We start from the raw sequence: 27,012 nt of genomic DNA, 5'->3' as shown, positions 1-27,012 counted from the left end.
ATGTATTAAAATATTTAAATAAATTACCTTTGCCCCACTGTTGCGTGTCGTTGGCTAATGAGCCCAAGTGCAAGCTCCGTTCATCGCCCGCTGTGATGGCTTCGCTCCACTTTGCTTGGCTTTTTCCGCCGTAAACGCTTTTCCGGGCATTTTCGGTGGCTTTTGGCATCGCCGCCGGTGAGGAGAACCCTGTTTTCCATGGACGCAGAAGGGGGTCATAATTCATTTCCACATAATTTGACTTGCACACGCGCGCAGCGTCAACGGTGAAGATGCCAAAGAATGGATGACTGTCGCCAGGGACTGGAGAGAAAACCACCAAATTCATTAAATTTTTTTGTACTTATCCTTAAGAAACTAAAAAAAGTATTAAAAAAAAATAGAAGTTTTAGAATGAATTACAAAAAAAAATGGTCTGGCAAGAATCCACTTTCTTTGCAATTTATTTATATTAAAACTCATCTGAATGTTAACTTTTAAGTGAATTTCTTGTGATACCACATATTTTCCCCAGTGTAATGGAGGGTGCCTTATGCTGGGTACATAGCACATAGCGAGTGGTGGCCGGGGGGCGTGGCACCTGCTTCCCGCCTCCCAGCGTTGCCGCAGACAGCTGTCACTTAAATTCACTTTTCGACTGACAACTGCGTCGAAGTGGCATCCTGCAGATCCTTCACAGTTCCTTCGCGGAGCAGGGGCGTTCATTTAAGGGGGACGGCGAACATTTGTTCGAGCAAAGGGTGCGCGCAAAATGTTAAAAGCTTTTCGCTTCCGATATATGTTCAATAGGCACTTTTTCCCCTCTTTCTCATTTCTCTTTTACATTTGAGTCCATATCAATCTAACTAAAAGCTTATGAAATTTTAAAAAACTAAGATAAAATAATAATAAAATATGACAAGAAAAAAAACCAAGAAACATTTAAACATTAAAGCTAATATCTTGTTTTCTATTAAACCTAAATTGTTGCATTTATGGCATGAATATCAATAAGGGGATTTGGTGCGGAACCAACCAGTGGTTTAGGTCTTACAACACTTGCCATGCTGAAAATTTTCGCAAACCATTTTGCCTTCAAAATCCTCACTCAATTTGCCTCAGTTTGCCTCTTCAGTTCACAAATGGATATTTCTCCTCTGCATTTATATAGATTTTTTTGCGTGGCAATAGGATTGCATACAAATGTTGCATACTTAGCAACCCCTTTTTCCCCAGTTTTCCTCCGGGTTTTCGCCCTCCCCCCTCCCTTTTTTTTCATCCTCTAGCATTTGATCCGTTTGCGTTGTGTGTGCAGAATTCCAGTGAATTTTCGCATTAAATGCTGTGCGTGCTCCTCTTAGCAAACGAAACAATTTAAGTGGCAACTCTGGCCAGAGAGAGAGACAAAACGACGGCGGGCGAAAGAGACGGCAATTGAGTTGCATTCGGTGGCCATCAGTGGAAGTGTCAGAAGACAAAGTGACTGCACAATTGACAATCTCTGGCTGTCCTCTAGATTTTTCTCCTCACAGCTCACTCAATAAAATTCATGGCTCGCCGACAGCGATAGTGCGATGAGAAAGAGACGGACACACTGGCCAGAAAGAGACGGACTGAGCCGTGAAAAGTTTTGCAAGTTGCGAAAAGTTGTTCGTATAAAAAAAACCATGAATAAATGACCCCAGCATATTAAATTATTATGCATTTTCACCCCCGGTTTTTTACTTATTTGTGGCACTGCATTATGGATAATGCTGATCATCAATGTTTTAATGCATAATATCCGAGACTCACCTGAATAATCAGCGAAATGACAGTCATAAAGCACTGAAAGGGAAAAACAAAGTTAAAGTTATGACATTGTTAAACTTAAGATATATAAGAGATGGAATTTTAAGAGGCTTTAAGTATATATTTAAATTATCACTAAAATATTACATTATTTTAATATATTGGGGTCACAAATCTCTTAATATATGTACTGTTATTTTAAAATGTACGAATTAATTATGAATGATTATTATTTATTAAAACTATCTATGGAAATTTTTTATTTTGTTGGTAATTAAAGTTGATTCATAATTAAAATATTTGCACAGTTAAATTTACAATTTATGGATAGTGAGTGAATTTTAACATGATAATATAAATGCATTAAAAATCTTTAAGTAGAAGTGTTCTCATTTTGAGACATGTTAAGAGAATATTTGTTTAATAGAAAAAGGTAATCTTAAACGTGGAGTTGTTAATTTTTTTTATAACAGTTGATTATTTCTTAATGTAATTAAGGGCATTGATTCAAAATAATTTTAACATATTTTTTAAGGGACTAACCTTAAGCGCGGAATATTCATACCATGTATGATAATATATTGGTATTTTTTAATTAGAGTTAAATACTAATAATTGTAGTTTAGCCAAGTCCCCTGCCGTTTTGACTTTTCTCCAAGCTGTCGCCCCACACATATCCCTCTTTCCGTACGAATATTTGCCCTGGAAGCCATCGATCAAATAGTCCATCAGTCAGTCGACGAGGTTAGATGAGTGAAGTTTTGGCTTTGGCCCGGGACATTAGTCAAAATGTTAACTAAATATGGCTTCAATTGCTTAACTGCTGCTGACAGCGGTTAGTCGAGGGAAATTGGTGGAAAAAGGGCGCAAGGAGCTGCATTTACCCCTGATTGAATTTTCCAGAAAAAGAAAGACCGAACACGGAGCGTTTATAAATCATCGGATTAAAATATAAAAAAAAACAAAAAAGGCAAAAGCCGCCTGCTCACATTTATTGGCATTAGCCTCGAAGTTGTCGACGTCCGTGGCCAGCTCATTAATCTTAGTTAGCCCCGGACGCTATATACTCTATAGAGTGTATATATACAAAGGGCCCCCCGCCCCGGCCACCTGACCTTAACCCCTTGCCGCCTTGCTTAACCCACCGCCACCCTCGGCGCTCGAGAGACTCTCGCTCACAACTTTACACAATTTTAATTCATTTTAATTTGTTGCCTGTTTATCTTTGTGACTGAGCTTCACAGCCTGGTTAAAGGACCCTCCGCCTGCGTGTCCTTCACTCTTTAAGTTGGTTTAAGCAGCTGTAAGCTTTTCACTTTCGTCGAGTACCTTACACGCGCCCTCTCGCTCTGGCAAATGCCCTGTCAATGGGGCCAGACAGAGAGAAAAAATGGCTTTTAAAATCAGACCGAAAAATTATTTCCTGCCGATGTCAATCAAAAGTTTTAAAGCCAATAAGTGGAAAACAGCTCCGAAGTACTTACAAAATTATTTATAGACTAAATCATGTAAAAAATTACAAAGAAATATGCACATTCTAAAGCATCTTAACTAAATGGACAATTTTTATTACACCACTTTCATATAAATTATTTAATAAATATAGAATAGTAGTTATGTTATACCATACAATTTTTTTTAGCAAATTGAAAGGACATTATTTTTGAACAAAGGTATATTTTTTCTTTGAAAAAAACCTATAAATTGACTTGAATAGTTATGAATAAAATTGTTATATATTACCAACACATTTTTTTGAGGCAAATTAAATATAAATTATTTTTAAACAATGGTATATTTTTCGTTTTAAAAATCTGTTAATTGGCTCTCATTAGTCAGTATTGCCTTTAGAAGAAATGGCCTTAACTTTTGTTCAATAAAAGCTAAAAAAGCACCGAAAACAAGCAAAATTCAAGGTGAAAAGAAAATAAAATAAAAGAAAATAAATATCTGTGTGGAGTAAACTATATAAGTAATTGGTGTTTGTTTTGGCGGCACGTGTCCTGCGCAAGTTGGCCATCAATCAAACCATCAAAGTGGCTAATCAATTGAAGCTGGCCAAAGTCAAGGACTCCCCACCGAGTCGCTAAGGCCAAACAAAAAGAGAAATAACACACAAAAAAGGGACATTAGAAGCAACACAATTTTCTAGTTCATTCAACTCAATCATTTTAATGAGTGTTTTTCCAGTGCTGCCTACTTGAATTTATGGATATTAAAGATGCTGCCCATTTTCCGGACCCGAATTTGTGCTTATCAACTCCCGCAGATTGCAATTGTTTCGCAACTGGGAATAACTTTATCACTAAATTGGTTACCAAAATCGCCTCCCTGTCTGACCATATTTTTGCTTTCATTTTTTTGTACTTTTTGGCAATTTTCCATTTGGGTTTTTGGGTTACTTTCGTTTTATTTGATTTTATTTTTGTTCATTTCCAGGGCTTATCATTTGTGTGGGGCTCAGGAGAAAAGCCAGAAGCCGGGACGGGGAAAATCCCATAACAGAGGCTACTGCAATTTTTTTGTAATTATTTGTGGTCAGAGAGCCACCCGTTTTTATCCTCCTTTATCGCGGCAAAACAATGACCCCCTCCTTCACTTCTAACCCCCGCCTTTCTATTCGCTTTTCCGACTTTTCCTCTGCATCGGCAATATATTTTCTATTTTTAAGACTTGTCTGCTTTTGTCTTTATGCCCGCCAAGATAGACCATGCGATAGGGGAATGGGTATATAGGACTAAATAAAAGTTATGAAGTCCTTGAAGCACTCTAAGAAAAGTAATCTGAATCCAAACATAAAAATTATCTATTTTTTATAGCTACTTAATAAAAATATTATATTATTATTATTATTTTTTTTATACTTATATTAGCTAAAACCTCTCTTAACTTTTTGGTATATTTTTTATGGTATCTTAACTTTTTTTTTTGTTATATTTCTATATGGTATATGGTATGTTAACTTTTTGGTATATTTTATATGGTATGTGAAATGAAAAAAGATTCATAGTTTGTTAAAAATTAAAGCTTGTCAATTCCAAAAAAAAATTACTTTAACTTTTATAAATGTGTATTCAAATTCTTTAAGTAATTTTAAATTCAGCAAGTCAATATTGTAATTTAATCATAATTTCAGGTAACACATTTCTGGTATATTTATATGGTATATGGTATTTTAAAAGATTCATAGTTTTGTAATAATTTAAACACGTAAATTTGAAAATATATGATAATATGAAATGTTATAAGACTGCTTTCAGATACTTCTACCGCTATCCAATTCCTTAAAATAATTAGCGAGTCAATATGTAATGTAATTTAATTTGCAATTTCGGGCAAAACATTAAACTTTAGTCCTACGAAAATCTCTCGAAAATCTCTCTCAGCCCTCTTTCGCTGTTTGCACATTTTTCGATTTCCATTAAACTTAACTTTATCGCTCGGAGGTCATCGGGCGAGTCGACTCCCGGGAGAACTTCTGTTGACTTTTCTTATCCCCGCGTCATCGTTTGCGGCGCATTAGCGGCACATATGTATGCTCTCCACATATCAAAACCCTCCTTTGTTTCTATTGGCTTTGTAGTTTGGAGTTTGGGGTTTGGGGTTTGGGGTTTGGGGTTCTGGCTTCGGGTTCGGGTTGAATGTATGTATTTTATGGTTATGTTCGCATATTGAAGGCCATAAAAACGGGCCAAGGAACACTAAACTAGAATAGAGAAATTGTCCTTTGTCAAGGCAATTTACATTCCATTTTCGCTTAGTTTGTTGCGACAAATTAAAGCAGGGGGCCTAAGCGATATTAATCCGACAGTCAATTCATATTCAATTGAAGCCCTTTTTCCCACCACCGCCCGCATCGATTGCTCATTTGCCTTTGGACCGGATTTTCGCACTTCGATGTATCATTTGGGCCTGCGAAGGTTGGGTGTTGTGGGGATAACCCCCGGGATCTGGGTCCAACTCATTTATCCACACACATATACGGAGTCCCCCACGACCATCCCCGCTTGAGTGGCTCAAATGCCACTTGAAGCGAAAAAGGCGAATCGAATCGAAATGCGAATGCGACCAGTGCTGCCAATTTGTCCTTATTCCAACAGAACTGCCTCCAATTAAAGTTTGTTGGGCTAAATATATTAAAATATAAAAACATTCTACAAAATGTGGTTTGAAAAAATCATAATTGTGTCTAAAAGTATGCAAGGAATAAGAAATTATCGTCTTTTTGAGTGAAAAATATTCTGATCTAAAAATATTTTGTTGCATCCTTTTAGACACCTCAACTGATATTTAATAATTATTTTAAATAATTATATTACATTTTATAATAAAACATTAAGTTTTTTAAATTTATTTAAGTAAATTCTTCATAGTTTTTTATACATTTATCTGACAACACTAGCTGTGGCACATGCAGCCAATTTTCATCTGCTCACACTTAGCTCATCAGAAAAATATGGAGAAAGGGCACGAGTAGTCGCTTTGATTATTCAAATATCCATATATATGTATAGAGAGCTTCGACTGATTCGATTAGTCCAGACTACAGACTACCGACTCCAGACTCTGTTCGAAATGTGAGAACATAAAAAATAATGAAACAGCCGATGAAGGGCCTGATTTTCTGGGTTCTACTCGTTTTTCTGATGACATGGCCAGAAATATGTTGCTACCTTTGTGTTATTAGGTAGAGCCATAAAATCTGAATAGCACCTCAGAGAAAATTGAATTTTAGTTGGAGGAAGGAGAAAGTAAATTTCAATTAAGTGCCTAGGCATTTTGTTAATGATTTCGTGAAAATTAAATCAAATATGCAAAATTAATAAGCAAAACATTAAAAATTAATAAAATCAGGCAACGAAAGTTGATTTAATAAATATTGTATTTTTTATGAAACAAAAATGTAAATTTTACCAAATATAATATAACAATATTCCATTTACTGGAGTTTCCATCTAATGCAACGTAAACAAAAATTCCACTTTAAAGAAAACATGTTTGCCTTCACCAATTTTGTGTGTGCGTCGTACTTTGACTTTTTCCCTCTGGGGGCAAAATTTGTATGGGCAATTGCATTTTGTCACTTTTTCGTCAGGCGTAAATATTTTGTTAAATATATTGAAAGCATCCCCAAAACATACTCACAAAGTGGGCCAAAAGGTTAAAGTAAGCCGGAACGATGGGGTCTAAAAGCGTTATCAATGGGAGCAACTTGCAAGTGAGCAAACAAAGACCCAGAAATTTTAATAATATTAGAGCTGAAAGAAGGGCGAAACATTTTGGTCGGGGTGACTGGCATAAAAACTTGGGTACACAGAAAATAAATTTGGTTTTCAATAAATTTTTTTTAATTTTTTCCGACTAAAATTTTCCCATTTTATACATCATATTGAATAAATTGTGCAAAGGGTTTCAAACTTTAAAGCTTTATACATAGTTGTGTTTTAATTTATTGGCTTATTTTATTACTCAGCTGTGCTACAGAACTCTTTTATATTTAATTTCATTTCTCAACAATTTTTGAAAAATTTTTTTGCCAGTGTAAAAGCGTGTGTGCGGCAGCTGCCACGCCCCTGCACTTTATGCGGCCTTCATTATTGTCCTGCTGGCTCGGACTCAACTTGTACGTGCACTCATATCTCACAGCTGCCACATTTTATTCTAATCATGAGGGGTCCTGCGCCAGGATATGGGATAATTCACAGGAGGACGTGTGCAAGTCATTCGACGGACATGGCCGAAACACGCATTTTTAGGCAATTCTGCGCATATTTGGCCAAGACAACTTTCCCCATTGCCGTTCGTTTGTTTTGTTTGAGTGGCTTTTGCAAAAGTCGGAGATTGTACATTATGAATTTGCCGCCTAATTGAAGTAACGACTTACCAGTTTCGCCATAAAGAAGGAAAAACATACACAATTGTATTCAAAATAATAGAGGTTTTTGGGGTTTTTGGAAAATAAGAAATAATAAATTTCACATATTGTTAAAAATGAAAAAAAAGTTTTAAAATTTAAAAATATTACAATTTGTTTAAATATAAGATATTTAAATAGTTCATGTTTTATTTATTTATTTTTTTTTTAATTTAAAATAAAGAAAAAGCATTTGATATTAATTATCAATTACAAAGCTGCCCCAAAGTAGGCAGTGCCAAAAATCCGAATCCTTCTTTCTAAATCCATAAAAAATCTGTTGCATACCTTAAGGCCGTAGAAGAAGTGAATTGAAACCCCTGGAGATTGTTATAGCACCAACTTGTTACTATTATTTTGCCACTGGCTGTGTGAACACGCAGCAAATTGCCATTTCATTTGCATCTGTTGATGGAATTTTGCGGTTGCAGCCACCCACTCTCTCTCTCTATTCTAATGAGCTGCACAATCGTTGCCATAGCCACAAAATGCGGCCAAGATTGTTGCTATACATGTTGCCATATGTAGTTATATATGCGCAGCCACATGCCCACAGAGGCAGCTACATCAGTTAATTGTGGCTTAGTTTCGCTTAACTCCACACACCCCCATGCATTTGTGAATTTCATAATGATATTTGATATTATTGTGGTTGCATTTTAATGGCGCAAACTATAGAGACAAATCGGACTTCTTGGCTGGAAAACAACTGATGATGTGGGGGGATTTTCAACCTAAGTATGGGGAAATTTTCCGCTCAATAATTGCATGATTATGACAGAGCTACTTAAAGGTACAGTTGTGTTGAAAATATTAGCAAGCAGTATCTAAATATTTTGAAATTTTTTTTATAAATTTTTTTAAAATATTTTCTGAACTATTTTAGGAAGCATTTTAATAAAAAGAAAAATGGACTGTAATTTTAGTATTTAATATCTCAAAGCAGCTGTGTTTTTTCGCGTATAAAAGTGCGCTCATCAACATAGCGATAATGCCATTACATTAAAGGATATTGTTTAATTTTTATTGAAAGGTTATGGCAGGAGTACGCTTCGTTTCCAGGGAAACGAAGAAAATCGAAATGAATTTCCCGCACTTTTCGCCCGGCCAATTTCAAAAGAAAACTGCAATGACAACGAGCACAAATGGCTGTCATAACTGTCAATAAAAACATAAGCGAAAACAACATAAACAACAAGCTGCCAGCAACAAAATAACAAACAATGGTCGGGCAGAAACAACAACCATGTGCCTTTGGATAATAAAACTCATAAAAATCAAGCAACGACCGAGGAAAGCCAAGAAAAATGTTAACGATTATATTGCCCCCAAGAAAAAAGACTGAGAATGTGATAAACCAAAAATGAGTGTACGAATTTTTATGCCGAAAATCGTAAAAAAAATAAGATTTAACTCGCTGCTTAATTGTGATTTGTTTTTTTTTTTTCTGGGGTAGGGATTTATTTGTCTTCATACTATACAAAGTAAAACCCAAAAAAAAAAAATATAAATATGTTTAAAAGGTTATTAGCATTTTTATAACAATATTTCCCTTTTCGCACCATCATTTCCGAGGTTCATTGAGCCAACCTTTAGCCACATGTTTGCCCACATTCGATTTGGTATTTAAACAAGGCCATTACTCATATGCCAGACTCCATTTTCCACCCCCTAACCCATTCCATTTCCACATTCCCCACCATTACCAGGAAACTATTGATGGTTTCCACCCGCTTTCCACGCGTTTTCCACCATCAATTATGATTGGCAACTGCCACGCGTTATTAAACGGAAATCAATTTTTCACAGAATTCATCTGCGATCTGGTAAATGTTTGATTGGCCGCGTTTATGAATAAGTGAATAGCTTATAATTGTGAAAATTATTCGATTTTTGATTACAGAAACACGTTTCTCATTGGCTGCCTGGGAACACGGATTTCGAATTAAGAGCTGATCTGAGTACGGCAAACTAAACTAAACTAATTTTTCTCCTGGATGCCAAGCACACTTAACACGGTGGAAAAACAAGGGAATTAAGCGGACAAAGCGGGAAAATCAGGCAAGGGGGAAAATGGGGAAAATCCAGGCTGAGTCGGGGGACAAAGCCAAGAGGCATTTTATGGTTATCCTGCCTCCTGTCGCAAAGGTGTAAAACTTTGAACACGAAATGACATGCCGATTAAATTAATGTTCCTAACTGCGAACAAGGGCGCAGGGCGCGAAAGAGACGGGTAGTTGGAGATAGAAAGAGAGGCCTCATAAAGCGGCCCTGGGACCCATGAAAAAATATCATAAAATAAGCAGAACACATTAGACTTAGAGCGCGAAAAAATACACTAATTTATATAAAGAAAATATTTTTTTATATATCAATACCAAGAATAGATTTAAATCTTAAAATATAGGGAATATAAAAATGTTGATACAAAAAACAACCATTTTTCAAGATATACTTCGGAATTTACAATTAAACAATTTTTTCGGTATTTTTAATTAATATATAGTTAACCTGTACGAAAATAAAGGACAAATGGACATTTTTGAAAAGAAATTAAACATTTTATCAAACAACTTAAACTATCCTTAGTTTAGGTTACAAAATGCAAACTTAAATCTCCGCCAATCCCTTGAAATCTATGTATATGTTTAACTGGGAAAATGTGAGAAAATCTGGCCAAAGGGTCCATTGACACCTGCGGCCTGCATCAGGGCAAGAAAGAGAGGCAACGAGGTCGGCAGAAAGAGAGGGGCATAGAGACGCCGCATGGCGACATCATTAGAGAGGGACACCATGTGCACCATATAATCACAATAAATGACAATGGCCGACAACCTGGAGCCCCTGCCCTGAAATCGGGAGACGGCGAAAGCTGATATTTCCATTTAATCATGCCCGAATGACGTTGACCCCTTGAGCCTTATTCGGTGGCAAGGTCAAAAAACGGTGGGAGTTTGCCTTGGCTCTTTTTTCCACTCACATTTAAGCAAAGCTTAAAATTAGCTAAATTAAGTTACATTTTACCAATAAACTTTAAGGAAACATTTTTTTAATCAATTTATTTATTGAACACAAACATTTATGCCTGCAGATATGCCAAAGCTTGCCATGAAATTAGTTAAATAAACTAAAATAGTCAAAATGCAACACAGTATCATATGGTCATTAATGGTCATGTTTTTATTAATTAAATAATAAAAGTGCAAAGTGCATTTATATCAAATATTTCCAACTCATGGATAATTATAGAAACCTAAACAAAAAATGTGTTGAATAATTTACATTTTTAATTTAAAATGCATATTTGCAGATATACGATAGGCTACCATGGCTTTTCAAAATAAATGCAGCTAAAATGAAAGTCAATGTCAAGTATCAATTATAAACACAGATTTTAAATGAAATAACTGAGCTCCTTGATAATGATACATCAATGGTTTTTACCTAAAATCCAATCAGTTAAATCCTAAATTTTAGGCGTCATAACAAGCAGCTTTTTGGGGAGAGGAAAAGCCAGACATCCGTCGAATAGAAATATCAAAACAAATTACATTTGGCCCGACCGCAGAAATTGCAATCAACACAGGAATTGCATATGAAATGGTGACCTTCCGCCAGGTTTTCCGCCCACCCCAAAAACCCAAACATCCATCAACATTTCCACCAACCAACCGAATTTTCGCCACATTTCCCAGCAACTTTACAACGCTGTTTTTGGCTTTTTAATACTTCTTTCGGTTCAAGCCAAAAGCTGTTCAAATAGTTGGGCAGTTCAACGAGCGCTGCCTCATTTATGTCAACATTAAAACCAAATTGCGTTTACTCCAGTTTTAATTTCAGCCAAATTTCCTTTCTGCAATAAAGGTTGCCGTGTTGCACCTATATATATATTTAAGGTATAACAATTTTTTATTTTTAGGTATTATATTTTTGAATAATTAAAAGAAAACGTATTTTTTTTTTTAAATAATTTTTTGGTTGCTCTAGCTTAGTTTTATTTTTATGGTTAAATATTGCCACATTTTCCATTGGCTTTTTTTTTAGAATGAATTCCTATTTTTATAGCGTTTAATCTCTTAATCGTATTTTTAACGCGGTTATAAAAGTGTTGAAATATATACGAAAAAAATAAAAAACAAGGAATATATTTTTACAAGAGTATATAATAAACCCAACTATTTCTATATATTAAATACTTTAAATCATATTTTAATTATTTTTTTATATATATTTAAAATGTATTTTGTTTAACTTTAGAAAATCAAAATAGGGTTTTTTTATTTCATTTTTGAATAAATGAGAACAATTCTTATTTATTTAACACTTAAAATCTATTCTTAAATATTTGTAATATTTTTTTTAAGTGTTCAGTTCAGTTTCGACGCAGTAATAAGTTGTGAAAATATTTAGATATTACCACATTTTCCCCTGGCAACGTTTCCTTTCAGCAAAGAGCACACACTCACAATAAATCCAATGCCAGGGTCAGAACCTTTCATCGCGGATTACGGAATATAAATAGAAGGACTGAAAGATGCATATATAACCGAAAGCGAAAGAACTCAGCTGGCATTCTTTGAGCGGATACTAATATAAAATGTTCAAAATATTCAAAGCTGTCTGGCTAGGGAAACCCGTTTCATAGATACACATACAAAATGTGTATAACTCACTGAAGGCGGACGGGGATTCGGTTTAATTAAAAACTCAATTCGATGTACGTATAAATATCTATGGAAATCAGGGTGTTTGTGTGGAATTCCCCGATCGAAGGCGAAAGCGTTTCCCTCCTTGGATTTCGGATAAAGGAATTTTCCCAAATAAACTTGGCCACCGAAGGGACCAAAACTTGTTGATGGTGGTGGAATTTCGTCCTTTTGGATTTCGCATTTTTGGCAGGGCAACAGCTGTTGCAGCTTCGCCTCGCCACTGCGCCACTTCGCTATTTCTCTATTATTTAATGAAAGCGCATGAAAAATTAAATACAAATACTTGGCATGTGCGACAAGTGGCTGAGAGGAAAATTGGATAAAGGAAAGCCATTAGCAACAGGGTGGGAAACTGCCAGTGCGAATGGAGTTGTTGTGGGGCTGTGCGGGAAAAGCATTTAGTTCACCCGTTTAAATATGCAAATGGATACTCGAAAACTATTTTATTCACACACGCACACACGCCGCCCCGTTTCCCGGAAGAGAACTTCTTATTTTTCTATATTTTGTGTATGTTTCTCTTTGTTGGCCTAGAACCCGCCCTCAGCAGGCTCTTTAGTGTTATGTGCTGTTTACGAGGCCATAAAAGAAGGGAAAACCGAGATGGGCAAGGGTGGGGCAGGGGGAAAGCGGGAAAAGCGCTTGGGGAAAATGGGGAAAGTCCTAAATGTTCTCGGCTTGAACACACCGATGCAACGAGCACTCTTAAAAAGTGTTACAACACACCCAGGAATTTAAAAAACTTTAAATTTAGACCAAAAAATAAAAATACTAGGAGTTGGATATTGTAGTTTTCCTACAGTCTCAATATATTATGGCTTAAAAAATAAAGAAAATTACCTAAATAAAGTGAAGTGCAATTTTTTATTTAATTATTAATTAACAAATTAATATTAGTATATAATACTAAAATTAATATTCAAAAAAGGAAGAGACAGATAGATAGAGATATAGATATGTACAGTAGTTAGTTATTCTCTGGTAGTCTGTTTTGTTTAGTATCTTTGCTTGAGATTAAAAAAGGGGATTATAAAAACTTATTTTGAATTTAATTGAGAATAGTAATCAAGAGTAAAACCAATCAAAAGTCAATCTATCCTGACACCTATATTTATAGACAATTAAACAGAAATGATTCATGTTAAATAATGCAAAAAACCTTAAAAATGTGACCTTAACCCCTGATATCGCTGTTGTCGTGTCCTCGATGATTGCTGTAACTCCAAAAAAAAGAGATTTCCCGCTTTGAATTGTATACCCAAGGGCCGGTGGAGAGATGAGGGGCGGAGTGGCGAGGAGACCTTCTGTCTGACATTGCGAAAGCATTTGTACTGACACGAAAAAAAAGAAAGCCCACGCAGACAGACAGAAAAAAAATGATGAAAACGAAAGGGGGAGGGGAGCCCTTGAACATGGACATTCCACATGAACGCCATCGACATCATCGACAAGCTCTGACCAATAAGCCGCCTAGACCGGTTTCTAACCGTAACTGAACCCGGCTCAAATCATGTCAACTTAGGCCACCAAAGCGAGGCCTCGCCCGCATGTTTTGCTACCCTGGGAAAGGGGGGATATTAGCTAGACAAAAAGGAAGTCCCCTAGATTTAAATATAATCACACACTTAGCAATTGAGTAAAAATAAAATTTCCAGGTGTCTAAAAGTATGCAACAATATATTTTAAGCTCAGAAGTGTCAGGAATTCGTTCATAAAACCTACTCTCCTTATTCACTGCCTACTTGTAGGCACCTAAAATGACATGTCACGAGATTTAAAAGCCCCAATGTGTTATGTGGCAGCCCTGATAAAGAAATTGTAAAAACTAAAATAAAGAACACAAAAAGTATTTAGAGAAAATAATAAGCTACCCAAAAAATCTTTAAATCAAAGAAATTTTTTTAGATTCATTTTTTAAAATAGAACCTATTAGCCAAAGTATCTAAGTCTTCGTTTCCCTTCGCTAACCGTTAGTTGATTTTTTGCAATCCTTTTGCCCTACGCCCCTGAGTTTGGCCATTCCCAGTTCGCATATTTGCACAGGAAACGGAAAACGGAAACTGCTCTGTCCTGTCTGCCCGGGGATGTTATAGGGGCTATTTTGAGGAGGTCCTGAATCTGGGTATCTGGGGTTACGCAGTCCTGCTCGAAGGTCAGGGGGCGTTTCCCTTAGAGCGGCGGAAATTATTTGCCTTCTTATTCGCCTGTCCAAAGGACTCGGAATCTTTTTGATTTTTGCATTTGAATAAGAGACTTCCTTCCATTTATTATTTAAGCTTCGTTTATTTTTTTTTTAGCTGTTTATCATAATTGGATAAATAAGTTCAAGTCCACTGATTTATTCATTTTGTGTGTGAATCATTCAAGGTAATAAATGCACCTCAGTTGAGCTGAATGAAACATGTTATCAAAGCAGTTTATAAATTTTAAATTTTCATGAGATGGCTTAGAGAAATTGATTCAAATTAAGTGAAGCAATTAAAAGAATTTTTAAATAAAATAGAGAATTTTGCTTTTATAATAAAATAAGTAAATAAATGCAAGGCAAAGTTTAAAGAAACTTTATATATTTTTGCAATTTTATAATATAGATCCCATAAGCTGTGACTTTATTTGATTTTTCGTTTATTTTTCGTTGCTTTTTTGATGTTGACTCTTTTAATTTGCTTTGATATAAAATTACGCTCTATACTGGCATAGCCTTAACTCAAAAAAATACCCAACGCCTTGTGTATTTTGTTCTTAAAGTTTGTCTTCAGCATTGGGTAAATAACAGACCAGAAAAATTTGGTCAGGGCAAATAAGAGACATTTAATTGTGTCCTCCCATGTGCGTATTTGTCTCTTTATCTTTTTCCCTCCCCCGAATTTCTGTTTGTTTTTATTGATGACCCAAATGGGTCATTGGTTCCTTACTTCTGCTATCTTCATTTTGGCCAGGCTAAAAGTGACGATGGGTGATTGCAGCAGGGCCATAATGATAACGTGTCTTGTGTGCCAAAACAGGGGGCACAAATTAAAAAGGTCGTCTATAAGCCGTCCAAACGCATCTACAAATCCAATTGCCATATACAAAATATGGGCAATAATATCTGAAATGGGCAAGACATAGGGCATGGCTTATTAAAAAGCTTTCAGCCAAAACAAAAGGCGGAAAAATCGTTGCCTCCCCTGTAATTTTCCAATGAAAGGAAGTGTGAAATTGTGCCATTATTCATTATATATATATGTATAAACATATATATACACAGTTGGGCTTGACTTATATATAGCACATATATCCGCAAAGCTGGCCATTTGGCCTAGACCAGGAAGGCGGCTCGGTTTGGCCTCGCTTTACCTCGCCTCGCTTATTGTAAAATTGAAATTGAAAACAAACACTGGGAGGCACAGTGGGTCCAAAAAAAAAAAAAAGACTACCAAAATATGATCAACTTTTTTGTTGTATTTCCGGGTTTATAGAATGTGTTTTTACTCTTAAAGTGATGCCAAAAATTGTGCTGTATAAAAATAATACACTTTATTTATAATTCGAAAAGCTTTAAAATTTAATAGCTTTAATTTTTTAAAATTATAAAACGTGTGATTTTATTTAATTTAGTTTTATAAAAAATGTTCTTTTAAATGACTTCAAAAGTATTTATAAAATATCTAAGAATATTATAATTTTTTTTAGTTAGTTTATTTATGTTATATTTAATAAAACTATTATATTTCTGTAAGTGTTGTTATAATTTTTCTTGTATTTTTTTTTTGGATTCTAACTTATTTGATTAAAAATACAAATTTACCAGGTTTTTTTAAGGTCACTGTGCTGAGTTACGTTGAACCAAAAAGACAGATGAGTCTGTGCTGGGTTCTGGGGCAGGGGGACTCAGTCAGGTGCGGCATTTCCGGGGGCCTTGTGTGGGAGGAGGGGGTGGCCTGGGTTGCCAAGAAAAGAGCGCCCCTGGCCGACTTTTGACTTGTGTTTTTGCAGCTGCTCAGTGTGTGGGTGTAACGCCTACCCCTCGCCACCCATTTCCATCACCACACCAACCACCCACTCCACCCACCACCTGCCAACGCAATTTTCACCATTTTCTAGTGCGTTGGAAAATATATGTGCGTTGACAAGTTGAGCGCAAGGCATACGAACTTGCAGAGGTGAAAACACTCAGCAGGAGACACATCAAGCTGAGTTTACACTGGAAAAATAGGTCCACATTTTATTATAATTTATATCATTTTATTTTACGGATTTTAATATTGCTCACTTATTTACTAGCCTAGTTTTATATTTTATAAACAAAGTATAGGGGAATGAGGCTTTTATTTCATGTTGATGCTACCCCTAATAAATTTAAACAAAACTAAGCTAAATTTTTAAAATCAAAAATGCCTATTGATATAAAAAACATATCTTCAAAATATATTTAAATAAATAAAGTTTTTTCAAAGATATAAATGAATTTTAGCGAATTTAAATGTTTTACACATTTTATACTGCCCAGTATAAATTAAAAAAAATAATAATATACATTAAAAAATAATAATTTCTTAGTATTTATTATTGATAAATGTTCATTTGAGTCTATAAAAATATAATTTAAAGTGATCTATTTCTGGAAATTCCATGTTTTCAAGGCACACCCAAAAACATAGTAAAAATGTGAAAACCGCCCCAAACAAAAGTTTTGCTTATGGCAAAATAGTTTTGGTTTCATATTTCACATATTTTCAGGAGGGTAGCATTGATTTCACAACATCAAAAACTTTTGTGTCAACCGAAAAAGTTCTGACCACTCGTATTTAACCCCTTCAACATACATAATCGAAAGTCCAATCAGCTTGATTGGACATCACCTAGTTGAGAATTGGCTCTAAGTTCCAGTCGTTTTCCCCCTTCTTTAACCCCTTTTCGCCCGCTTTCCCGCCCCTTTCCCCGACCATTTTCCTAATATCTTTCTCTCTCTCGCTCAACTTATGAACTTCATGTCGTATGCGTAATGTTAATATGCATAGAACTACAAAGTTTTTAAAGCTGCTAAGTGTTTGTTGGTAAGAGCGATGGAGTGCGGTTAAAAAGGGGCTGGAAAATAAAAGGAAAGGAAATAAAGGGGGTGGTAAATGGGGGGGTGCAAAGGGGTCAGCAAGGGAAAGGGCGGAGAAAGTAAAACTTTAGCATTTCGTGGGCGACATCAATGTGGCCACAAAATTGTGTGGCGCCAAAGTCAGAGGACTAGAACTAAGAGTAGACATTACACTGCACTGAAAGAAAATTTAATAATTAATAATATTAATCTTAGAAAAGTCCTCTTAAAAAAAAGTAAATATTTCTTTTGATACCCACTTACACAAAATAAAAAAAAAAATCCAATGAGTAGTACATAAATTACATCAATAAATTACCATTTCTAGATTTCTTTATAATCGAGTAATTTTTCTAATATTTTTTAGAGAATTGTACTTGGTTAAGTTATTTTAAGAACCGAGACCCAAAAAAATTCTTATGGATCAAAATTTGTGAAATTTTTCATTATTCTTTTTTATCTAATTTTTTGATGTGGAAAAGACAAAGGTCTAAAAAAAAAAACTAATGATCATGGCCTTTGGCCTTCCCTTGTTTGTTATTTCCGCTGGCCACTTGCTCGAAAAGGAACATTGTCCAATTGAAACCAGTAGAACTGCATCCCCATTTTCACCCCGCATTTTTCTCTGCTCGTTTAGTTGCCATTTGATTTGTAACATTTAAGTGGGCAGACACAACAAAAAAAACTTTTCCAATATAGCGGCACAATAGCCCCACAGTTCCCACTCAATTCCCAAACATTTTCCCCGGTTTTTCCCGACACCCCCCGTCGGCAGGTAACCGCAAAACTGTCAGCAGACAGAAAACTTTTCCATCTCCGCCTCTTTTGTAGTTGTCCGTTAAAGTTTTTCCGTGTTTTTCTCGTCTCCGTCGCAATTGATTTAGTGTTGAGGACGTCATCAAACGTTCAACTGCAGGTCAAGAAAAAAAAATTCGGCCTTTGATTCATTTTTTGGTCTTTTGTTTTGACACCTACCACTTTTTAGGCGGTGTTTTAGAAAGATGAACAAAAAAATGAAGAGAAATTTAGGAGAATTGAATAGAATAGAAAGGTCAAATCAAAGCCTAACTTTTTCATTCAACACATGAACCAAAATATATGAATTTTCCAACACTAAAATTTAAATAAAATATCAGCACTAGCCAACACTATGATTAAAATAAAATACAAAAATACCGAAATAGTACAATACCACCTTAGCCGTTGGGAAATAAATGCACCCCACGAATATGACTTTTGACATTGTCCGAAAGTTAATTTTCCAATTTCTAGTCAGCGCACCTGCCCAGCGGAATAAAAGAAATACCCGAAAAGAGAGGACAATGGTCAAAAAAATACGTCTTAGTTGTGTTGGCGTTTTACAATCAAAACTCCTTGCACGTTTTCGCCTTTTGAACACCATTTCTGCTTTCGCCTTTTATATATTTTTCCATTTTTTTGGCCATTTTATCTGGACATTTTGTGGTCCATTGTTTGGTCAAAAAGAGAGAATAGTAGAGGACAGGGAACAAAGGCAGGCACAAATTAAAATGCAGGCCAAAACCTAAGCTGCATGTGATGACATTTCTGGCAGGTCATGTCCAGGATTTCCAGACAACGGATGACAAAAGACGGACGAGACGCCTCACAAGGGGATTGCTACTGAGCCGGGGAAATCGGATGGGAAATAGCGGGGAAAAGAAGAAAACCATGGAAAATCAAACAAGTTCGCCACTGCACTCGGAAATACATTAAAAATAGAACACCCTGCCATCCGCGTTTGAAAACCAATTTAAGTGAGCGATTTTGAGACGGGAAATTCCCTCGTGGAGTTGTCTATCCCGATGCAAAGGCCAAATTGATTAGAAACTCTGGGAGATATATTTTTGGAATATACCTTTTAAAATGAAAAAAAAAGACATTTGAACTAAGACATCTTTAATAATTTTATTTATTTAAATGTCATTTTTCATATTATGTTTATATTCCAAAAAAAAATTAAAAACATTCTAACTAAAGGTTCTAATCTTAATACATAATCAAATAACAAAAAGAATAAATAAATAAAAATAAAAAAAGGAAAAAAACTATTTTTTCCAAAGTCTATATTCTGTATTCAATTTACTTAAAATTGTTATCAATTCTGGTATTTTGTTAGTATATTTAATACTTCATTCGACTTACTAGTTTTGTCGAAGTTTAAACTTAAAGAAGTCAATAAATGTATTTAATCGAAAACATTTAGCAATAACTACTTGTGCCCGCCAGATAGTTGACCACACTCCACACATCGCATCACAATAAAAGCCGCAATTGGTCCATCTTGTGCGGATTGAAGGCCATCGATTAACCGAAATGCAGCCAATTGAAATGCAACCCAATAAATGGTATCCTTTTTATGGACCCCGGCCACTCAATATGAGTAAGCCACATAAAAAATCCGGCCAAGGAGTCCGCGGGATATTGCGAAGACGAGCGATAACCGCAAAAAGGATATATACATAGGGAGTAAAAAATCAAAAGAAAGAAGACCGCAGCATCTGTTCAACCAGACATTTACGCACGACTGGGCACACACGACAACCCTGGATCCTGGGGGGGCGCAGGGCAACTCTGGCACGAACTTTGATTTCCCCATTGCTCATGCCCTTCTCTTCTCCGCTTTTCCGGTAACTTTTTCGATTCTGTTTGCCAGTGAAAGTGACTTTTCCTCAAAGCCTCGCCAGCAAAATTTAGTCAGAGGAAAGGACACGTTCTCATCGCGGCTAACTTTTTCGGGACGAGTGCTCAACTTGGGGGATATAGCAAAGAAAAAAAACCTATTTAACCTTGTTGTAGTATTTAAGCCAAGTGTGACCAAAGTACATTTTAAGTACATATAATACCAAACTTTTATAAGATTAAATATAAATTGTTGTTACCTAAGGCTAAGTAACTTATAATTTAATGTTTTATGATATAAAAAAATTCTTTTATTAAAATAAGATATACTTAAATACAAATATTTAATGTCTGAAAAAAGATTGTATTTTTTCCAGTGCCAAGAACTTGCACATTTTAAAATGCCCTATTTCTTCAGGATATATATTTTAAAATAATTTTATTTAAAATACATTTTCTTTATTAATATACAAAATCATCCCCGAATATTAATATATTATGTCTGAATAAATCATCACAGCATAATTTCCCAACTAACATCCCCAAAGAGGAGGGTTCTTGGCCATCAAGTTGATCCCCAATTGCCGATGGCTTTATGGTTTTATGACAAAAGTCATCACCCATATCCATATCCATACCGAAACCGTGCGAAAGGCGAAAACCAGATGGAAGTGGGTAACTTTGAGGACCTCAACGACTCTTTATCATAACAATTAGGCAAAGTGCTTTGCAAATTTGTGCACTTTTATTGGCACTATCGCCCATGGTGGTCATGCGGCGCATATGGCTGTATGGTTGTATGGCTGCCATTATGAATGGACTCGGCCACTCGACCGCCCACCCGCCTTTCCGCCCGCTTTTCCAGGCGCTTTTCCCCCTCTTTTCCCGCCATGCTCATATGAGGGCTGGGCGTGCTTTTGGTTGGCGGGTGTTTGTGCTGCGCTTTAACCAATTAGGAAATTACTTGTGTAAAGTGTTTGCCACAACAGCAGTAAAACAAATACAAATAGGAACTTTTGCCTTTTCCACCGGGAAAACGACAACGAAATGCCCGGGAAAACACTGGTCTAAAACCCCTGGGCTTAAAGTTCAACCCACGATCATTAGCCGTGTTGTTGCCTCCGAGAGACGGAAAGTCTCCCCGAAAATCAATGGAAATGCTTCAAACTTTCTGCCAGTTGAAAGCAAGAACTAATAACAACAAAAAAAATAGAACCGGGTTAATATAGTATATGTATAAGCCAACGAATCTGCAAAACTATTGAGCGCACTTAGCCGCAGGGATTTTGAGATTTTAAATGCCAGAGCAATAAGGCTAATTAAAGTAGTTCTCAGCTTAAGTTTTGCCACAAAGTTTTTGCCAAGATATCGAACTTTATAAGTGATTTAGACATTAGTCAAGTGAAATTCTGGAAAGTTCGAAAAGAAACTTAAAGGAAACATAAGCAGTACAGGCAACAAAATTTAAGACCTTTTATTATATATTTTAAGATCTCTTAACTTTTCTAGAGGGTATTAATTATGATATATTATACGAGGTTTAAATAAGTTTACATTTTATTTATAAAGATAATTTAGAAAATTAAGTTGATTATATTTTTGTTCTTGACTTAAATTGTAATTTTTTTATATTTTACTTATTTTTAATTATTTTATCAATGATTATTCATTATTTTATGCTTTCTGCTTAATTTTCTACATTTATAGATCTACTCAACGATTATTTATAGCCCTATTTCTACTGCACTCACCTTTGATTCAAATTTAATAGTCCCAACCATTATAATTTATTTAATTTTTATTACTCCCTCTGTTTTTAATTATCCCGACTTTATTAATCACTTCATTTTGCCAACTTTCCCCTGGTAATTTAACAGCCAGTGTAACTTTAGCCCGCGCAGCACAAACTTAAAGTCGGTTTTTAAAGACGAAGATGGAAAACCAAAATCAAAACCAGCGAAACCAACGACCGTTGGGAATTTGTTGCCATAGCCGAGAGAAGCAGATTAAGTTTTTTAATTAATTCTTTCTAGCATGGGTGGTGGTTTCTGGTTTTCCGCCGCCGGGGACCGGCTGGGGCTGTATTCGCCTTTAAAGTCAATTAGTTTCATAAATCCGCGTTGACACATATTTGATTAAAAAGTTGTGCCCCACCCAACCGAAAACCATGCCAATGCTGGAAAAAGATAGACTGATGGGGGGGAGAAAGTGGGGACACTAATGAAATTTATATACAAAATTAGTTTTTAATATGCCAGAGTCTAAAGTTTTCTTATCCCAAAATAACCAGCTTTTTCAGACAGACAAAAATAAAATACTTTGAACGCCATAATCTTTTTTTTAAAGAGTGGTTGACCAACTATAAAATTATTATGTAAATAGCCAAATTTTAAATTTTAAAATATTGTAAAATCGTAATATACTTTTTGTATTTATTTGTAATTTAAATAAAATACAACACTAAAAAAGAACTAAAGACTCAGTTGCTTTGTGAAAGTAAATCAAGGTAATTGACAAATTGGATTAACAATAAGAAAATATTTCAACAGAAAATCAGTTATCTCTTTTTGGTTATGTAACATTTAATTATGGACAGCATAACCAAAGCAAATTATATAATCTGTTTGATCGGGCTGTGTATTAACTGGGAGTTGTTTGTGTGCCAACAACGAATTGTTCTATTGTTTTAATGAATTCAGTGGTTTCATATTACGGCTATCTGAGCGCTGGACTTTAATTTGTAATTACATTTTTGTGGCTTTTCACCGTTGACCATTCCGCAGGCAATTTGGACTGAATTATCCTTTTGACAGTCAGCTGGCAATTAAAGGCGGGTCTCCCCCTCAACTTTCCGCTTAAATTGAATACGGCCAATAATAACGATATCAAGCATACGCCCCGAGAGCCCGCCCTCGCACAGAAGCTTTTCCTGCAATTTTCCTAGCCTTCCCCCAGCCTTTCCCCAGCCTTTCCCCAGCCTTTTCCCGGCCTTTTCCTGCCTTTGCCAGCTATGCAAATAGCTCAATGACAAACATATTTAATTTATACACACTGCACTGCACAAGCGCTATTTTCCTCTAAATGGAAAATTGTTTGCAGGGCGAGGGAAATGAGCAGTACGTGGAAAATACGTATATTTATATTTATTCATTCCTACATTCAATATGGAGGGGAAATCATGGTTGGGAATGTCAATAGAAGTGGTAGTTTCTGGCATTTTATTGGTTTTATCAGGACAGTCGAAAGTTGAGTGCAATATATTGGTTAAGGCATTTTTCATTTATTGAGCAATGGCATTTTTAATAAATTATTTTTAATGACTGCGGCTTAATGCGGTTTTTTTTATAAACAAATATTTTGAAGCTATGTAATCCACTTTATTTTTAAGATATATAATTCTTGGTGTCTCTTTAATAGGTTTTTTATTCCAATATATATGAATAAGTGTATTCCATAATTAAAATAAAATACTAAAAGCCCAAGAAAACCTAGTAGTAGAAACCTAGTATATTTTTCAGTAAGAAAATTGTACATGTAAGATTCTGTCGGTTATTCTGAAATAAATTATAATTAAACATTATATATATATCATAAAATGATAATATAACAACTTAATTCAATAAATACTTTAGGTTAGTCAATACATTTAATTTAATCAAAATCCCAAGGAAATACCTTTCGATGGTATATTTTAAAGATGCCGCCACTTAACTCTTTTTCAAATAATATTCTGTTTTTCCACCCAACTTGTTTGTTATCCCAAAGTGGTCTAAACACATTTGCCTAAAGCAAACAAACAAAATGCCCCGATTCATGTGCGTTACTCATACGCCGCGTTGCCCGCTCAACCAACTCACCTTTTTTATGTTTATTTTTCAATTTAGAACTTGGCCTGCTTCATCCGCTCCTTTTGCCGAGAGTTAATTAATTATTAATATTTAATTTACAACAGATGTTGCCTGTGTTTGGCTTCTAATTTAATGATGATGTTATTGTTTTTTTTTCGGCTGCCTTCAGATGTTTTTGCTTGGCTGGCTTTTATGATTCGCACTCGGGCCATAAAAACGCAATTAGATTGAACGCCAAGTGCATAAAAGCCACATGAGCGAGTTCCCTTTTTATCCTTCCAATTGAAATAAAGGCAATAATCATCGGGGCCCCTTCACAAAATAATTGACCGAAGCTGAAATTGCCTTTCGGCCGAAGGGAATTTGCATTTGCGGTGCACAAAACCAGTAGGCGCCATCCCACGGCCGAGGCACACTCATTTGGGGGATGTCAGATGGTTTGGGGGACATGCAGATAACAATGCCGCGAGGTCGCAGTCCGCGCATCAGTGCGTATACGTAATCTCCGAGAACCGAGAACCAGCAATCCAATACTCTGCCCGATGGAATGATTGACTGCCTGCCCGCAGTCATTCGTCACTAAAGTGCACTGCGAAAAATCGGGTTCTCAATTTGCTCGATTTTTCGTTTTGTTATATTTGTACTTTTGTTTTTTTTTTTAATTAATTGAACTACGATTGAAAAATCGCTTTAGAAAACAGTATTTTTAACTAAAAACTGAGTACAATTTTTCGCATTAAAAAATCAGTTTTTTAGCTGTTAAAAAAAAAACTAAACGTCGGATTAAAGAGTGCCATACCTCGTTGAGTGCGTTGTTTAATTTCCAAGTAATTGGCTTTAAAATCTGGAAATTAATCTCTTTGAAATGTTTTGCTCTTACAAAAAATGGAATTGGCATTTTTAAATGTTTGTCAAGGAGGGAAGCTTATTTCGGCAAGCCGAAAATTACATACCCTGGCGCCTACTTTTCCAGAACCCCAGTTCTTGAAACAACTATAAGATATACTCCACCGAATACTTAATACTAAAATATACTACCAATACACATCCTTAGCTAAATGTATTATATATAACTTATATGCTATTTAAAATAGAAAGAAGATTATTGAGAGTGCTGACAGATGAGTTTGTTTAAATTGGCTAGCCAGGAAAGATGATCTATAGTATATATTTGTGTACATTTATATGCATTGCAAAATCAATTAATAGTGGATTAACCAATGCTTTTAATTGACCGATAAGTACGCACAGATTTATTTGCATAGGTCTTGAGTCCATTAACAACGTGATTAAAAGACCAACCGTTTTTTATTTTACCAAATGATATAAATACAGTACATCCTTTTAAAATGATATTATAAATAAATAAATGAAAGAGAAGGCCAAGATCCTCCTGGTGAATTTCTATATAGTTTTTGAACGCTGATATGTTTGTATTAGCTTACAAAAATATTTGCAATTGAATATATCAGAAAACATTGTCAACAAGGGCAGCACCTTAGCAGCGTTTCACTAGAGACACTATTCTTAAGGGGTAACTAAATATACTTAATATACTAAGGTACATACCTGAAGAAGTTTTCGATGCTCTGGAATCGTGAACGATGGCATTTCCATATATATATCCAGTAATCCATATTCAACCAAATATATCCAGTGATCTGTCCAAAGGCACCAACACACACACAATCCTTCGCTGGAACTTCCGGTCAACTGAGTGTTCGAGTGACCATAGCATCCATTTTTAGCTGGAACTAGAAGAAGAGATCAATTTGTTATTAGCATTATCAATGACGTGGCCAATTGTATAACTCATAAGTGTTACATAACAATTACATGTTTAGGTTATTTATACAACATAAACATTCAACATGTCTTAAGTTGTAAGTTGGATGTTTAATGTTGGATGCAATGTTGAATGTTACACGTTGAATGTTACTTGTTGAATGTTACATGTTCAATGTTACATGTTGATTACAATGTTGCACATTGAAAGTTGCCTAAGTTCACCTTTAGTGGCGACTATAAACGTTTAATCAACACCTATACATATAATATTCATACCTGGACAGGATCTCGATGCACTGCATCCTGGAGTCCAGTGCCACCTCCATATTGTCCATTCATCTGTCCAAGAGCACCAACAACACACACACACACACACTCGCCGGAACTTCCGGTCAACTAGATTTTGGGGTGACCATAGCCCACAGGTCATGCATTTTTGAGCTAGAACTGATTGGGAATTATAAGCTCCCACCAAAGAAATTAATATGTAATTAACATTTTCGATGACGTGGCCATTGTAAAATGTAAATAATATTGTATAATTTTATAATGTAAGGTTTTTTTCACGACATCAAACATTAAACATGTCTTACGTTGTTAGTTGTATGTCTTTTGTTGAATGTTACATGTTGAATATAAACTGTTGAATTTTGCATGTAAATATTACTGAATAATTGCATAATTTAAGGGTTTTTTTCAACAACAAACATTTAACATGTTTTAAGTCGTTAGTTGGATATTTTATGTTGAATGTTTAATGTTGAAAAAAATATATATGAAAAAAAAATTCAAAAATTAAATATTTCTTTGAGTGATGGGGATCGTTAGCAGAGCTCCCCAGCTGTTCAAAACAGTCGGTCTTTTCGCTCTACGCCTTAATTTGGCTAAGCTACGATCAAAAAACCACTAAAAAAGGAACATTTTTCGCCAAAATCGGAATTCCAAAAAATTCTGAAGCACCCCCTTAAAAAAATGAAAAAAAATTTAAAAAATTAAATATTTCTTTGAGTGATAGGGATCGTTAGCAGAGCTCGCCAGCTGCTCAAAACAGTTGGTCTTTGCGCTCTACGCCTTGATTTGGCTAAGTTACTATTGGAAAACTGGGATAACAAATCGTATTTTTGACCTAAATCGGTGTCTCGTATTTTTCCGCGTTATATAATTGGTTTTATTTAGGGCTAAAAAACGATTTAAAAACTATTATATATTTTTGTGGAATTTCGGTTGTATTTATGTTCCTTTTTTCAGTGTGGTAATTGCATTGTGTTGCGA

General features: G+C 35.3%; 2 protein-coding genes across 3 annotated transcripts in view; one reads left to right on the top strand and one right to left on the bottom strand.

Moving 5' to 3' along the window:
* LOC108025937 (allatostatin-A receptor) overlaps window positions 1-27,012 on the top strand; it is a 102,041-nt gene that overhangs the window by 41,001 nt on the left and 34,028 nt on the right. Inside the window, exon 1 of one of the 2 annotated variants that reach the window (XM_050889322.1) lies at window positions 9,608-9,645. The exons of the other annotated variant lie outside the window; for it this stretch is intronic. The gene's annotated coding sequence lies outside the window, so the exon portion shown is untranslated. Of the gene's footprint in view, window positions 1-9,607; window positions 9,646-27,012 lie in introns of those variants that run through there. 2 annotated transcript variants of the gene reach the window in all.
* Window positions 53-26,170, bottom strand: LOC108025938 (uncharacterized). Its single transcript, XM_050888390.1, has 4 exons — window positions 26,017-26,170; window positions 25,522-25,706; window positions 1,774-1,806; window positions 53-303 (listed from the first exon to the last, which is right to left on the bottom strand). Exons 1-4 carry the CDS (start codon window positions 26,168-26,170, stop codon window positions 223-225), a joined length of 453 nt encoding a protein of 150 aa, XP_050744347.1. The 3' UTR covers window positions 53-222.

The sequence above is a fragment of the Drosophila biarmipes genome, chromosome X, assembly GCF_025231255.1.
Source record: "Drosophila biarmipes strain raj3 chromosome X, RU_DBia_V1.1, whole genome shotgun sequence".
In the NCBI taxonomy this organism is placed as follows: Eukaryota; Metazoa; Arthropoda; class Insecta; order Diptera; family Drosophilidae; genus Drosophila; species Drosophila biarmipes.
This window is presented reverse-complemented; position numbering and strand designations above follow the sequence as displayed.